This window comes from Montipora foliosa, chromosome 10 (genome assembly GCF_036669935.1).
Source record: "Montipora foliosa isolate CH-2021 chromosome 10, ASM3666993v2, whole genome shotgun sequence".
Taxonomy (NCBI): Eukaryota; Metazoa; Cnidaria; class Anthozoa; order Scleractinia; family Acroporidae; genus Montipora; species Montipora foliosa.
Window position 1 is genome coordinate 19237305 of NC_090878.1, and position 15000 is coordinate 19252304.

Consider the following 15000-nt stretch of genomic DNA (forward strand, 5'->3'; position numbering starts at 1 on the left):
CTCGACAGCTACTACACATTTTTAACGCGAAACGACATGAAATAGTTTCGTAGCGATATGAATAACGCGAACTCGTATTTTTAAATGAGTCCTCGTAGCCGTCGTCGTCCTCGTTTCGTAAGTTCCCTAGTTCCCTAATGATAACGGCGACGGCAACAAGAACCTCACAAATTTGCATATTTAGTGGGCAAAAAAATTGCTTTGCACGCCCTGCACGTGCGTTTTATCACTTTTGTCCATTTCTTTGCCGTCGTCAGCAAAACAACAACGTGAACAAGCGAAGTTTGAGGTTTGGTGAAGGACGTCAGCACTTGAGGATAAATTTTCATTTTCTTCCCTGAATTAAGTGCTATTCAGACAGATGTCACTTTTGAGGAACTACCACGCCCTTGTCAAATTTAAAAAAAGTTAAAATAGTCACGAAGCGATTAAAATAACGCGAATTTGTATTTTGAGATGACGTTCTCGTACGTTGCTGTCGCCGTTATCGTTGCTTAAGCTTTCTATTGGAGGGTTTCGTCAAGAGATAGCGTCAGAAAGAGGACAGGCCAAAGGATAATTGCCGGTGGTTAACTAGCAGTTATGGTTATGGGACAAACAATTCATTTGAAGCGGGGCGTCAAGATAGATACCAGCGGAGCCAGACCTGGAGGTGAGTTGGGGGCCCGCTTTCAAACATTGTGTTTTTGCCCTTTCAAATTTTTGGTGTCTTATGGTGTTTTGGTGGCTTTGGTCCAAGAATAACGGGGGGCAGCGTCCCTGCTCTGGATCCACCACTGGATACTTGAGTAAAATTGAGCAGTTCAAGTTGACTCTAGCGGGGATAAGGGTAACAAAATTGCAGCAATCAGTTCTCCGTGAAGACCACAACAGAGACCAGACAAATTACACCATGTGTAGTTGTACACACGGTCTTTAATACCCTTCCTGGCAAATGGACAGAGCTTCCATGCAATATCCGCTCAGTCCCTGAAATTTCAGGTGGAAAATTTTCGCATATCTGTAGTTCGTCAATCTAAAACTGGATGTGAAACTTTTTCTCTCGTGACCACCATGACTTAGTTGTCGAAAAACATGGGATAATATTTGAATTATTCAAAGTGTAAGTTCATAACCATTCACTTCAATAAGTAATATAGCTCTTATAAGATCTAAGTTTACCGCAGATCGCAAACAAGAGTTTCAGGTTTGACGTTAGGTGTTTGAGTTTGAAACAGTTTCGGTGCATTTAGATTAAAGTTAACAAAAGCCACGCTCCGTGTTTCAGGTGGGAAAAATATAACATTATTCCCTTTTTGATTGCCAAATTGTTTGGAAAAAATACTTAATTGATTAAACTGGGATGGTCCTCTGCGATGCGCTTGGTTTCATGCATTTTTCTCTTTGTGGTTTCGGCAAAGAAACAGTTGACACTGGGCCAGCATGGTAACTTCACTCCGTGATCGGATCTTGTACAATAACCTTCACTTTCTTTATTTCTCTCCATCGTCATAAAGGAAGTTAAGCTAAAAGTGAATGATAATTGCATAATACGCACTGTTAGAAACACCAAATTTCCAGTGTAAACAGTGGGTATTTAAGGTGACTTACTGGTTTTACATTGCGCAACCCTTCTTGCATCATTTCCGTGAGCACAAGCTCGCGCACATTGATAAAATGGCGAATTTTCATTGACGCCAAGCTTAATCCGTCAAAGAATGGCTATTTTCTCCTGTACGAACGCAGTAATCACCATTTTGCTGAGAATGGAGCCTTCATGGAGTAGTGAAAAAATCAGCAAAGATCTATGACCAGTTTTGTGGTTGCCTCCCACGCAGACACTCTGAGGGCTTCGTCCCCTCGTTGGGGAGGAACGCGTGACGAAGCCCTAAGAGTGTCTGCGTGGGAGGCTAGCATTTTCCCGATCGTCCCAGACTTTGCCCACATATCGGCAAATTGCCAGACGCTTGACCTAGCTTCTCCCGATATTGACTTCGGCGGAAAATGGAAAGTGTGCCGAAAATTGAAACATGCAATTTAGAAGATCGATAACGAACTAAAACCATCGGCGACGTTCCCGAAACTACACAATTACTGGTACAAAGGATAAAAAGGCAAATGCAGAATCAGAATTTAGTACATGAAAACCAGTCAATCATTTCTATGTTTTAAAAGAAATAACCACTTATGGAAAGACCAGCTGGAGTGTCAAGACACCGAAAACAAAGCATATTTACAGAGGTGGACAGAATCAAGGAATTTGTAGTTATTGATGGAATCCTCCAATCCTGCGATAAACTCATCCCACCAGCTACGCGAGCGATGGGAAGAATGGAAAACTAGTTGATTTGTGACGGGTGAAGGGACAGTCTTAGGCAGGTGAATTATGGGATATAATACGAACTCGCTAGTGACCAGGGGTCCATTTCTCGAAAGTCCCGATAACTTTTCGGCCACAGTGATAGGTAGAAAAACTGTTGACTGCTTGTTTCAAAAGCGAGTCAATGTAGAGTGTTTTCACGTGATGTCACGGCAGCCATGTTGGTGTACCTAAACAATAGAACGGAGGCCATGTTGATGTACCCAACTAATCCTCTGGAAATTGATCTCTGTTATCGATCAGGCAAACGTTTTCTCTTGCTTCGGTTGAAAACCAAGGTTACGATCACGTGAGTGAAAACACTCTATAATACTCTCCTCTGTAGTTTCGGTAGCCAATCTGCGCTCAAATTGCCATTTTCCACGATTGTATCGACGGACAATAAAATGGACAACTTAATTCTTCTCCTCGAAATTCTATGTAAGTAAAGCACTGGTCATTCAGAGTTTTCGTTTGTCAATCACATTAGACGTTTCATATGTTTATTTACACAACAAAGAGACTATGACTATATGAGTCTTGCATATGCCTAAGATTGTTCATTACTATAACACCGACCGTTTGGATTAAGGGGTTTACCACTTGGTATGCACCAATCAATCAATGCATTGATCGTAATCTCCGAACAACTAAAAGAGGAAATATTTCTACAGTTTAAACTTTCAACGCATGCTAAATAAGATATGAAACATCACTCTTATTTCCTAGTTATTGACCTTCTTGAAGTTTCTCTAAGAAATTGCCCAAAGAGATCGCTCAAATCCTGAAGTTCATTTCCTAGTCTTTTACATTCTAGAAATCTGCCTAAGAAATCACCTCTGTGGCAATATCTTAGAAAATCCGCGTTTCTGAGAAATTTCGTATTTGTTTGATTCTGGAACCTTTTTCAAGCAATTTCTTGAATAGAAAAGTTCGAGTCTTAAAACCTTTATGTATATTAATTAGGACATATATTTATTAGGACATAAGGTAATTTCTCCTTTCTTAATTTGTTACCTTCTAGGAATTTGCCCCAGTAGTCGGCCATTTTTTAAAATTTTGCGTTGGCCTTCTTAAAAATTCTCAGGAAATCTACATTTTAGATTCTTTAGAAAAACTTGCCATTTCTTTGTCCATGGGCTCTCTTTCCCACCTTTCTTTTTACAGAAAGACTAACGAGAAGACCTAGAAACTTTGTCTTAAATTTTTGCTTTTTTGAGAAAAAAAGGATGGTCATGACATATGACAGCATTGATATTTAGCGTTCCCAGTATGAATGAAAAACGGTTCTTCCTGGAAACTCTGTCTTGGACTTAAATGAAAAGTTCACCATATTCCTTCACCGCTTGAGAAAAAAAAGGATGATCATTACATATGACAGCATTGATATTTAGCGTTCCCAGTATGAATGAAAAACGGTTCTTCCTGGAAACTCTGTCTTGGGCTTAAATGGAAAGTTCACCATATTCCTTTACCGCTTATGATGAGGTTAAATGTTTTAATGCTTGCAATAGCTCATTTAATTGAAGTAAGGAATATGACATATTGGCGCATTTCAGTCCAAGAAGTAATCTCAAGTTTTGGACGCCATTTCTGAAAAAAAAAGTAAGAAAGAAAAGAGAAAAAATAGCGGGTTAAATGACAATTAGGAATTTCATTCTGATTGATAAATGATTATTATAGTGCTACTACGACCAAAAGACAATTCTTCTTTTTCTTTGGATTCCAAAACTTTGTTAACTAAACATTAAGTGACCCAAGTTTTAAGTTCTGATTTTAAAGAGACATCTGTTTATTTTAACTGGAATTTTCTTATTTATTGGTCCGCCATTACTAACTTTAAAATCTAAAGAGAGCTGGGTCGAGGAGAAAATGACGTCAAAGACTCAATAGTTTAAGAACACAATGCTTGTGTATGCTGCTGAATTAATATGCAGCAGGGGAGTTTCAGGCTTTCACCTTTTCAAACTAGTGTCTTGCAAATATGATAAGTTGCGTTTACATGCTGAAATTTTAAGCTAGTGAGTAAACGAAGTCATTTTTCCCTAGATCCAACCCTCCGAGGTCCAATCGGTCAATTTTAAACGTGAGTAATGGCAGACCGTGAAATCCAAAACTTACACTCAAAATAAACTGCCTTTGGATAAAAGTCAAAGCTCAAAATTTTGCTAGTCAGGTGTTAAGCGAACACGCCTTCAAAATCTGATCATAGATCACTTTAAGACAATTCGTTTCATCCATGAAAGCGTTTTACATAGATAAGCTTAGTTCATAGCCCTCAATAGCGAGCTTAAGCACGCACGTTGTTGAGACGCACACAGCAACCGGAAGTGAAATGTTTTCCGCTTTAACTCGTCTTCACACAACCACATTTACATTCCTAAGTACCTTTAGAGGTTATTTGCATAAAAATCTGGGAGACACCACTGTCCTGGCGTGCGAAATATTCTCTTACAGTTGCCGTCCGTGGCCCAAAAACGAGCGCGCTTAAGTTCCCTATCTAACTTTACTTTACGGTAACCGGCAATTAGTGATTTCTTTTCAGTCCATTGCACTGTTCAAACAGTTAAAAAGTACCCGATTCCGTGAATGGGGTAGACTTTCATATACCTGAATAAAATGGCAGAGGACAAAAGAACCATTGTGATTCCGACTTGGCCTTGCTAATTAGGTATTTTAATGTTAGCTTTGTTATTTTGTTTCATAAACACTAATTAATTCGGATCCGGTATATGAAGGACCAGCCAGTGAATACAATCAAAATTTACTGTAGTCTTTATCCAAAGCAGTCCGTAAAAAGACTACATTGATCACCGATTTGAAACCATTTCTTTTCAGTAATTTAAAATTATATTCGAACACTTACCACTCTTTTCCAGTTCTTGTGGCCCAAATTCAAACGTGACATCATCGCCAATTAGCAAAAATGGTGCCCAGTATTTAATGGCGGAATACTCCTTTGTCTCCCGAAGAGATTTCATAGCATGGTGAAGAGCTAAACTTGCACTTTTTCTATCTGCCAAGTGTTGGTAAAAACTCTTCATGAACAGCAAGGTTGCCTTGTCATCAATTGCCCAGAGTGACACCAGAACAGACCGGGCACCAGCACACAGGAAAGCTCTGGCTATTCCCACCACACCCTCAGATTTTACCTCTCCCTTACCACTATGACAGCAACTCAGCACAACCAGCTTTGCCTGAAGACGAACTGCTTGAACATCGCTCATTGTTAACATGTAATCTTCCTCTTCGGGGATCTGTGATGTGCGGTCGGGATTTGGGGCCAAAACGATTTCTCCAAAGTAGTCATCTCCATGAGCAGCAATGTGGATTAAGGTACCTGCCTTCAGTTTTTTCAGCACCACGGCTTTCGTTGCATTTTTGCCTGTGAGAGGCGTGGTCTGCAGAAGGTCTCCAATCATCTCCACCTCTTCCTTTGCGCACGGCAACGGTTCAAACATGGGTCCACCCGTGCCCCAAGTGATTTCCGTCAAGCACGGATCGCCCACAAGTAGCGCTTCACTCCTACCATTGAAGTCGTTAGGTGCACTTGCGAGCAGTCGTAAAGCGGACAATGAGGGAACAGTAAGAATCCTCAAACAGTGACTCAATGCAGCATAAGGAGCCAAGCAAAATGGTCCGTCAGGAACAAAGATTAAGTCATCACCCTGAATTAGGTCTGCAATTGGACTGATTAAGACATCATACAAGGGCTGCAAAGTCTTGTCAGTGACGCTCAAAGACTGAAAGGTTTCCTCAAGAGACCCTCTATTGCAAGAGAAGTCGCTGCGTTGTCTGTTTACCGAGCGATTCTCGCATTGGACAACAGCCCCCGCGCCAAGCTGCTTCAAAGTAGTCTTTACAAGTGAGTCAGCAGTTCCATTTTCTATTTCCTTTTCCCTATAGTTTATTCCGCTTGCTCTTCTGAGAAGCCAAAAACTGATTTTGTTCCCAGAAAGTGCCATGAAAACTGTTTGTAAAGGCAAATATTTCATAAGGGCGGAGATAGTTTCCGTCCTCGCTATAGCCGAGGTAGGTTCTTCATCAACGCCAAATTGCACCTTCAAAATGTCTGTCAAAGCCTGTGCTCGTCCTTGTTCAGCAGCAAACAAAGCCTCATCAACCTGTCCATTCTTTAAAAGTGCTGTCCACAGAGCTGGGTAGGCTACTTGTTTTGAATCACGAAAGCTTATTTTCCATGCATCTTCTGACTGAAGAAGATGCCTTGTTTTATCAAAATGTTTTATGCTTAGACGATAAAAATTAAGGGCTTTGCTCAACGAGCCTGAAAATTCATGAATACGACCAAGCCAATAGCAAGCGATTCCCTGCCCTACTAGATTCTCTGTTTCATTAGAAATAGTAAAACATTGTTCATTAAAGAGAAGAGCATTTCCAAGCTCCCCCATTCTCCCATAAGCGTTGCCGAGATTGCCATAGGCTTCTCCTTCCCCAGACCTATCGCCTACTTCTTTTGCAATGCTAAGATGTTGTTCGTGATACTCTATGGCTCGCTTGAAATTGCCCAGACTGAGATAAGCGATGCCGAGATTACCATTTGCATTGCCCTCACTGGCCCTATCCCCTACTTCTTTTGCAATACTAAATTCTTTTTTGTGATACTCTATGGCTTGCTTAAAATTTCCCAGACTGTGATAAGCGATGCCGAGATTACCATTGGCGTTGCCTTCCCCGGCCCTATCCCCTACTTCTTTTGCAATGTTAAGACATCGTTCGTGATATTGTATGGCTTGCGTAAAATTGCCCAGACTGTAATAAGAACAGCCGAGACTACCATTGGCCCTGCCCTCTCCGGCCCTATCCCCTACTTCTTTTGCAATGCTAAGATAATGTTCGTGATATTCTATGGCTGGCTTAAAATTGCCCAGACTGTTATAAGCACTACCGAGACTGCCATTGGCCTTGCCCTCCCCGGCCCTATCCCCTACTTCCTTTGCAATGCTAAGATGTTGTTCGTGATACCCTATCGCTCGCTTAAAATTGCCCAGACTGCGATAATCGATGCCGAGATCACCATTGGCCCCTCCCTCCCCGGCCCTATCCCCTACTTCTTTTGCAATGCTAAGATGTTGTTCGTGATACTCTATGGCTTGCTTAAATTTGCCCAGACTGCGATAAGCGTTGCCGAGATTGCCATTGGCCTTGCCCTCCCCGGCCCTATCCCCTACTTCTTTTGCAATGCTAAGATGTTGTTCGTGATACTCTATGGCTCGCTTAAAGTTGCCCAGACTGTCATAAGCGATGCCGAGATTACCATTGGCCCTGCCCTCTACGGCCCTATCCCCTACTTCTTTTGCAATGCTAAGACATTGTTTGTGATACTCTATGGCTCGCTTAAAATTGCCCAGACTGCAATAAGCGTTGCCAAGATTACCATTGGCCCATCCCTCCCCGGCCCTATCCCCTACTTGTTTTGCAATGCTAAGATGTTGTTCGTGATACTCTATGGCTCGCTTAAAACTGCCCAGACTGCGATAAGCGTTGCCGAGATTACCATTGGCCCGTCCCTCCCCGGGCCTATCCCCTACTTCTTTTGCAATGCTAAGATCTTGTTCGTGATACTCTATGGCTCGATTAAAATTGCCCAGACTGTGATAAGCATGGCCGAGATTACCACTGGCCTGTCCCTCCCCGGCCCTATCCCCTACTTCTTTTGCAATGTTAAGATGTTGTTCGTGATACTCTATGGCTCGCTTAAAATTGCCTAGACTGCAATAAGCGATGCCGAGATTACCATTGGCCCCTCCCTCCCCGGCCCTATCCCCTACTTCTTTTGCAATGCTAAGATGTTGTTCGTGATACTCTATGGCGCGCTTAAAATTGCCCAGACTGCGATAAGCGTTGCCGAGATTACCATTGGCGTTTCCCTCCCCGGCCCTATCCCCTACTTCTTTTGCAATGCTAAGATGTTGTTCGTGATACTCCATAGCTTGCTTAAAGTTGCCCAGACTGTAATAAGCGTTGCCGAGATTACCATTGGCCTTGCCCTCCTTGGCCCTATCCCCTACTTCTTTTGCGATGCTAAGATCTTGTTCGTGATACTCTATGGCTCGCTTAAAGTTGCCCAGACTGCGATAAGCGTTGCCGAGATTACCATTGGCCTTGCCCTTCCCGGCCCTATCCCCTACTTCTTTTGCAATGCTAAGATCTTCTTCGTGATACTCTATGGCTCGCTTAAAATTGCCCAGACTGCGATAAGCGTTGCCGAGATTATTATTGGCCCTTCCCTCCCCGGCCCTATCCCCTACTTCTTTTGCAATGCTAAGATTTTGTTCGTGATACTCTATGGCTCGTTTAAAATTGCCCAGACTGCAATAAGCGTTGCCGAGATTACTATTGGCCCTTTCCTCCCCGGCCCTACCCCCTACTTCTCTTGCAATACTTAGTTGTTGCTTGAAGTACTTTCTGGCCTTTTTAAAATTTCCCAGACTATGATAAGTGATGCCGAGATTGCCACAGGCTTCCCCCTCTCCAGCACTAAAACCTATTTCCTTAAAAATCCTTAATGCTTCTGAGTAATACCTCTTGGCCTGTTCAAAATAAGCCAAGCCATAATAATAATTGCCTAAATTGAAATATGCAATACCCTCTCCTTTTCTGTTTCCCTCTTTTCGGGCAACGCTAAGCTCTTGTATATGCTGCTCAAAAAAATTCGTCTTTTTGTCTGGCATTCTTGATTACAAGAACTCTTGAGAACAAGGAAGGGCGTCTTTGAAGAGATGGCGCTCCTTGAAAAATGGAAAGAAAGCATGAGAAGTTCAATTCACTGACCACAAATGCTGTAGGTACGGAGCCAAGTTAACACCAAAGAGACCGCATGTCATTATGAGTCTAAGAAAGACAGCAGGAAAAGAAAACAAACAGCGGTTACAAACTTTTTCATTTTATACTTGACGTTTCGTATGTTGCAACATACATCAGAAGTGACGGTTAAAACTATTACACAAAATTTTTAAAAACTAGAGCGAGGCACTGGTGACTAGTTAAAAAGTATTTAATTTATTAAGCATAAAATAACTTGTTCTTGTTATTAGACAGCGTTGAGAAACAACGCGCAACTTAATTACCACTGTCGTTCCAAATGGATGCGGATTGATTTGAGGCCAAGAAATGACTCTGCAATTATGATTGATGTGGTTATGACATTATGGACTCCCTCGATAAAACAGTCCTCTATAACGAAAATATGAGCAGAGTAGCAACTCAAACGTTTTTAGGAGAGGCATCTAAACGACAAATGAAAAATAAAGAACACTTAGTCATTTCATAATCGATCCTGTGATCGATCAAATTGTTCAAATCAATGAGGCAGTTCTGAAATAAGGAGCGAGTTAAAATGTCTGTTATCCAAACAGTTGATTGTCCCATTGCTCCTTACAACTGCTGGTTTAGTCTTGCGAGGCTTAAGGTTGTAAAGGGAATGCAAATACATGAAGTTCTGGTCTTGCTTCACTTTAAGTGTTAACACAAATTATCTGAGTAATACTGGAGCATAAAACTGAAAAGTTCTTAAGGGAAGTAACAAATGGAACAGGAAGAACAGGAAGTCATTTCAACCTCGATCAAATTGCAAATTAATGCAGCAGTTCAACACGGAAAGAGATCAAATGATTGTTACGCAAATAGTTAATTGTTCCATTGTTCCGAACTACTGATGGCTTATTCCTATGCAGTTCAGGTCGTTATGGGAACGAAAATAGATAAGGCTCCAACCTTGCTTAGAAGCAAGGCTGTGTTACGAAATTTATATTTAGTGAAATTTAGGGACAGGGAACTCAGTGGCAACCAAATCAAGGGAAACGTAAAAATATATAACTACTTAAAACATTGAAGGAAAGTTTGAATAAAACATCAAATACAAATTCAAGGAGGGAGGGCAAGGGCAAAATTGAAATTTGGGTTTTTGAAAAGTGTGCAGCCAAACAGTTTTGTCTTTGTACAAGGAAAGGTTACGTTTTATACAAACGTTGGCCGTGTAGCACTTATATTTTAAACAGAGTTAACTGAGTAGAGTAATCTAGCACTTCACATTACACTCTACTCAGTTAACTTAGTTTTGTCTTTGTTGTTTGAAACTTAAATTCTGTATGCTCGACAAACATTTTTTGTTACGAATTCTTACTCATCGTTTGCTCATAACTCCCTCCATTTTCAATCTCAGCACCGGATAAGAAAACTATATTCACAATTCATCAAAAAAAAGAATTCAAGATACATCATTTCTGACTTGCTTTCTCGGTGTACAAGGAAAAAATAGAGGGCAGCATTGGTCGATCAAACCACAAACAAGCAAGCTAAATATTCCAATTGCCTTGCAACGTTCCTCTTTACAACGATTTGAGCAGGAAGAATGAATCCCACTACAAAGAAATACTGGTGAATTTTTTGCGTGCGCGCGTCAGTCACAACTGAATGACTGTGATCACTTAATTCAGTTTAATTCAGATACCGCAGGAATACTGACAGAGTTGTTATAGCTTTAATCCAAAGTTCCGAGAAAGCAACAGGAAGCAAGAAAAAAAGTAATTAACGAATGAAATGATATATGAAATGAATCGTATTATATTGAAGTACGGATATGAAATCAAGTCAAGCTACGATCTTCGCAGTTAAGAACGCAATTTTAGCAATTGCGTACAGTCGGTAGGGAAGCCTGAAAATTCAGTTCTTCAACGAGGTCACACGTTCAAACCCCGTTGAAGTCCTGAATTCTCAGGCTTCTCGTCGGAATACGCAATTGCTAAACTTGCGTTCATAATGCGAGCATCATAGCTTCACTTAAAAAGTAATCAGAACTGGTTTATTAAGCATAAAATGACTTGTTCTTGTTATTAGACAATATTGAGAAACAACGAGCAACTTAATTACCTCTGTCGTTCCAGATGGATGAGGATTGATGCGAGGCCAAGAAATGACTCTGCAATTATAATTGATGTGGGTACGATATCATCGACTCTCTCGATAAAATAGTCCTCTATAACGAAAATGTGAGCAGCGTAGTAACTCAAAAGTTATTAGGAGAGGCATTTAAACGACAAATGAAACATAAAGAACACTGAACCATTTCATAATCGATCAAACTTTTCAAATTAATGAGGCAGTTCTGAAATAAGGAACGAGATAAAATGCCTGTTATCCAAACAGTTGATTGTCCCATTGCTCCTAACAACTGCTGGTTTAGGCTTGCGAGGTTTAAGGTTGTAAAGGGAACGCAAATATATAAAGCTTTAGTCTTAATTAGCTTTGAGTGTGACTTTAAAGCCGATGAGACATAACAAAATCAGAATTTTTCAATGCATTCTCAGGCACTCATCTTTTGCTTTGTCAAACCCTCGATTTTCAATCTAACCGGATAAGAAAACTGAAACTTAGGACGCTTTCCTTTTGTCAGAACTGGCTGGCCAGACCAGTCAGTCTTCAAAGAAAATGCAACAATTTAAAGGAACACTTGCATGACAATCCCTCGCATTCTTCTGGAGGAGTATACGGTATATCATCTTCGAAGTGTATTAATTAGATGGCGTTATTGACTTAGTCCCTCGAAATGCCTGGTCAGGCCACTCAGTTCTGTCCAAAGATTGAAGCGTCCTTTCGGAAAGCTTTCGATTCCAAACTCGGCGTCATTTGTGAGTTGAGTCTGTTGGTTCTCTTCTCTGCACCGAGAGGTTTTTCTCCGGGTACTGCTCCGGTTTCCCCTCTCCTCAAAAACCAACATTTGACTTGATTTGCGTTGATTGTTAATTTCAGTTTACAGTGTCCCCAATTAGTGCTCCAGCGCTAGAACGACTAGACACTTAAATAAAGTTCCTTCCTTCCTTGCTCCACTTCATCTTACCATCAAAGACTTAATTAACTAATTTTCTCGATGTATAAGTAAAGAATGGAAGGTAGGATAGTTTACCACACAACAAACGAATAATTAACTATATATATAATACACAGTGGGCTAGAATATTCACATACCTTGCAATACTCTCCTTGCGTTCTTGCTTCAGTCACAACTGAATGACGGTGACCGCTTCACAAAATAAACGTCAAAACAATTCCGTCATACTTCGTTGCTTTAATATAAAGGCGGTATAGAGCAAACAACAGAAAATAAAATTCCTTGTTCATACTACTGAAGAGCTACTGTGACCAAAAAATGAGGTCTTCTTGTTCTTGGATTTCAAAACTATGTTAACTTAACACTAAGTGACCCAAGTTTTAAAGCCTTGATTTCAAAAAGACACTTGTTTATTTTAACTGGAATTTTCCTATTCAATGGTCCGCCATTCCTAACTTTAAAATCTTGAGGGAGCTGATTCTTGGTTACTTTCAGGGCTTTTAAATTACATTAACAGAGAAAAAACCAAGAGACATGGGTAATAATGGAGCGTAAAACTGAAAAGTTCTTAAGGGAAGTAACAAATGGAACAGGAAGAACAAGAAGTCATTTCAACTTCGATCAAATTGCAAATTAATGCAACAGTTCTACACGGAAAGAGATAAAGAGATTGTTACCCAAAAAGTTAATTGTTCCATTAATCCGAACTACTGATTTCTTATTCCTTTGCGATTGAGGTCGTTATGGGAACGAAAATATATAAGGTTCTAACCTTGCTTAGCTTTGAAGAGGCTGTGTTACGAAATTTATAATTAGGCAAATTTAGCGACGGGGAACTCAGTGGCAACCAAATCAAGAGAAGCGTAAAAATATACAACTACTTATATCATTGAAGGAAAGTTTTAATAAAACATTAAATATAAAAAAATACGAAAAAATATGACTCTAACCTTGCTTAGCTTCGAAGGGGCTGTCTTACGAAATTTATATATAATTAGCCAAAGTTGGCGATTACGAACTTGCAACCAAATCAAGCGAAACGTAAAAATACGTTGAATCTACTTAAAACGTTGAACAAACGTTTGAATAAATTAATTAAAGGACGGGGAAGAGCAAGGGCAAACCTGAAGAAGATTATAATGTATGGAATTTGTGTTTTTGAAAAATGTTTAGCCTATCAGTTTTTCTTTGTCGTTTGAAACTTTAATTTTGTATGCTCCAGAGACATTTTTTGTCACGAATTCTTAATTATCATTTAATAACTTAATTCATTTCAATTCAGATACCAGGAATACTGACAGAGTTGTTAGCTTTAATCCAAAGTTCCGAGAAACCAACAGGAAGCAAGAAAAAAGTAATTAACGAATGAAATGATATATGAAAAGAATCATATTATATTGAAGTGCGGATATGAAATCAAGTCAAGCTGCGATCTTCGCAGTTATGAAGTCAACGCAATTTTAGCAATTGCGTAGAGTCGGTAGAGAAGCCTGAAAAATCAGGGGCCGGTTCCTGAAAGGAGGAATAACTCTATTCCTGGAATAAATGTGCCTTATTCCAGGGATAACTTTATCCCCGGAATAAATTCTGATCCTGAAAGAAGGAATAGCGCTATTCAGGAATATATCTGGGATAAATTTATTCCACCTTGCGAGGTGGTAATAAATCGCTATTCCATGGATAAATCTGCAAAAACAAGATGGCCGACATGTTGCTGTTTGTTGCTGAGGCTTTTTAATGCACGTCTGGATGACTACTTAAGCGAGAACGACGTCAAGTCGAGATTCCGTTTTGGTTGAGACTCCATAAATTACCTTGCCGATTTGTTGTCCGATGATCTAGCGAGAAACACCGCTCGTAATCACGCACTTTCACCACTTGTTCAAGTTCGTGTAGCCTTACGTTTCTTCGCATTTGGATGTTTCAGTTTTGGTTTTATTGGTAACATTGTCGGTAAACTTGCTTTGCAAGATGCCTTTATTTCCCTCCACGTTTTCTGTAGTTATTGTCAACTCTCTGGTAGTAAAATTAGGTTTCCTTATTCTTTTTTCGGCACTGTTTCCGGCATGCTCTTCTGGATCCATGTTTACACAGATACAGAAAAATTATAATTTGGCAAATTTAGCGACCGGGAACTGGCAACCAAATCAAGCGAAACGTAAAAATACATGTAACTACTTAAAAATTGAAGGACGTTTTGAATAAAACACCAAATACAAATTTAAAGGAGGCAGGGCAAGACTGAAGAAGATTAAAATGGATTGCTATTTGGGTTTTTGAAAACTGTACAGCCTACCAGTTTTATCTTTGTCGTTCGAAACTTAAATTATGTATGCTCGACACACATTTGTTGTCACGAGGTCTTACTTATTCTTAGTCATCATTTGCTTCATATAAACTCCTTCCATTTAGAATCTCAGAGCCGGATAAGACAACTAAAACCTTCTTTATTCTTAAAAATTTCAAGATGCATCATTTCTGACTTGCTTTCTCGGTGTACAAGGAAAGAATTGAGGGCACTATAGGTCGATCAAACTACAAACAATAATTTATTAAACTCTTGCAGCAAGCTAATATTCCTATTGCCTTGCAACGTCCCTCTTTATAACCAGTTGAGCAGGAAAAATGAATCCCATTACAAATAAGTTATAGAGGAGGTGGATTTTTTGCGTGCGTGCGTCAGTCACAACTGAATGACCGCGATCACTAATTTAGTTTAATTCAGAAAATAAGCATAACAGAAATACTGAAAGAGTGGTTAGCTTTAATCCAAAGTACAGAGAAAGCAACAGGAAGCAAGTAAAAAGTAATCAAG

General features: G+C 40.0%; 3 protein-coding genes across 6 annotated transcripts in view; all 3 read right to left on the bottom strand.

The window, feature by feature from the left end:
- Positions 1-15000, bottom strand: part of LOC137974439 (tetratricopeptide repeat protein 28-like) — an 86830-nt gene that overhangs the window by 34384 nt on the left and 37446 nt on the right. The window lies entirely within an intron of this gene.
- Positions 2825-15000, bottom strand: part of LOC137974447 (tetratricopeptide repeat protein 28-like) — a 144952-nt gene continuing 132776 nt past the window's right edge. Inside the window, exon 3 of the mRNA XM_068821444.1 lies at positions 2825-3163. The gene's annotated coding sequence lies outside the window, so the exon portion shown is untranslated. The remainder of the gene's footprint in view (positions 3164-15000) is intronic.
- The window catches only part of LOC137974443 (tetratricopeptide repeat protein 28-like), a 12307-nt gene continuing 991 nt past the window's right edge, over positions 3685-15000 (bottom strand). Inside the window, exons 2-5 of one of the 4 annotated variants that reach the window (XM_068821430.1) lie at positions 12323-12377; positions 11228-11276; positions 5205-9087; positions 3685-3931 (exon numbers count right to left, since the gene is read on the bottom strand). In XM_068821430.1, coding sequence (XP_068677531.1) covers positions 3912-3931; positions 5205-9030 — 3846 coding nt within the window. In that variant the 5' untranslated portion in view covers positions 9031-9087; positions 11228-11276; positions 12323-12377 and the 3' untranslated portion in view covers positions 3685-3911. Of the gene's footprint in view, positions 3932-5204; positions 9191-11227; positions 11334-12322; positions 12378-15000 lie in introns of all 4 variants that reach the window. The other 3 variants (XM_068821433.1, XM_068821429.1, XM_068821432.1) reach the window with 3 other exon arrangements.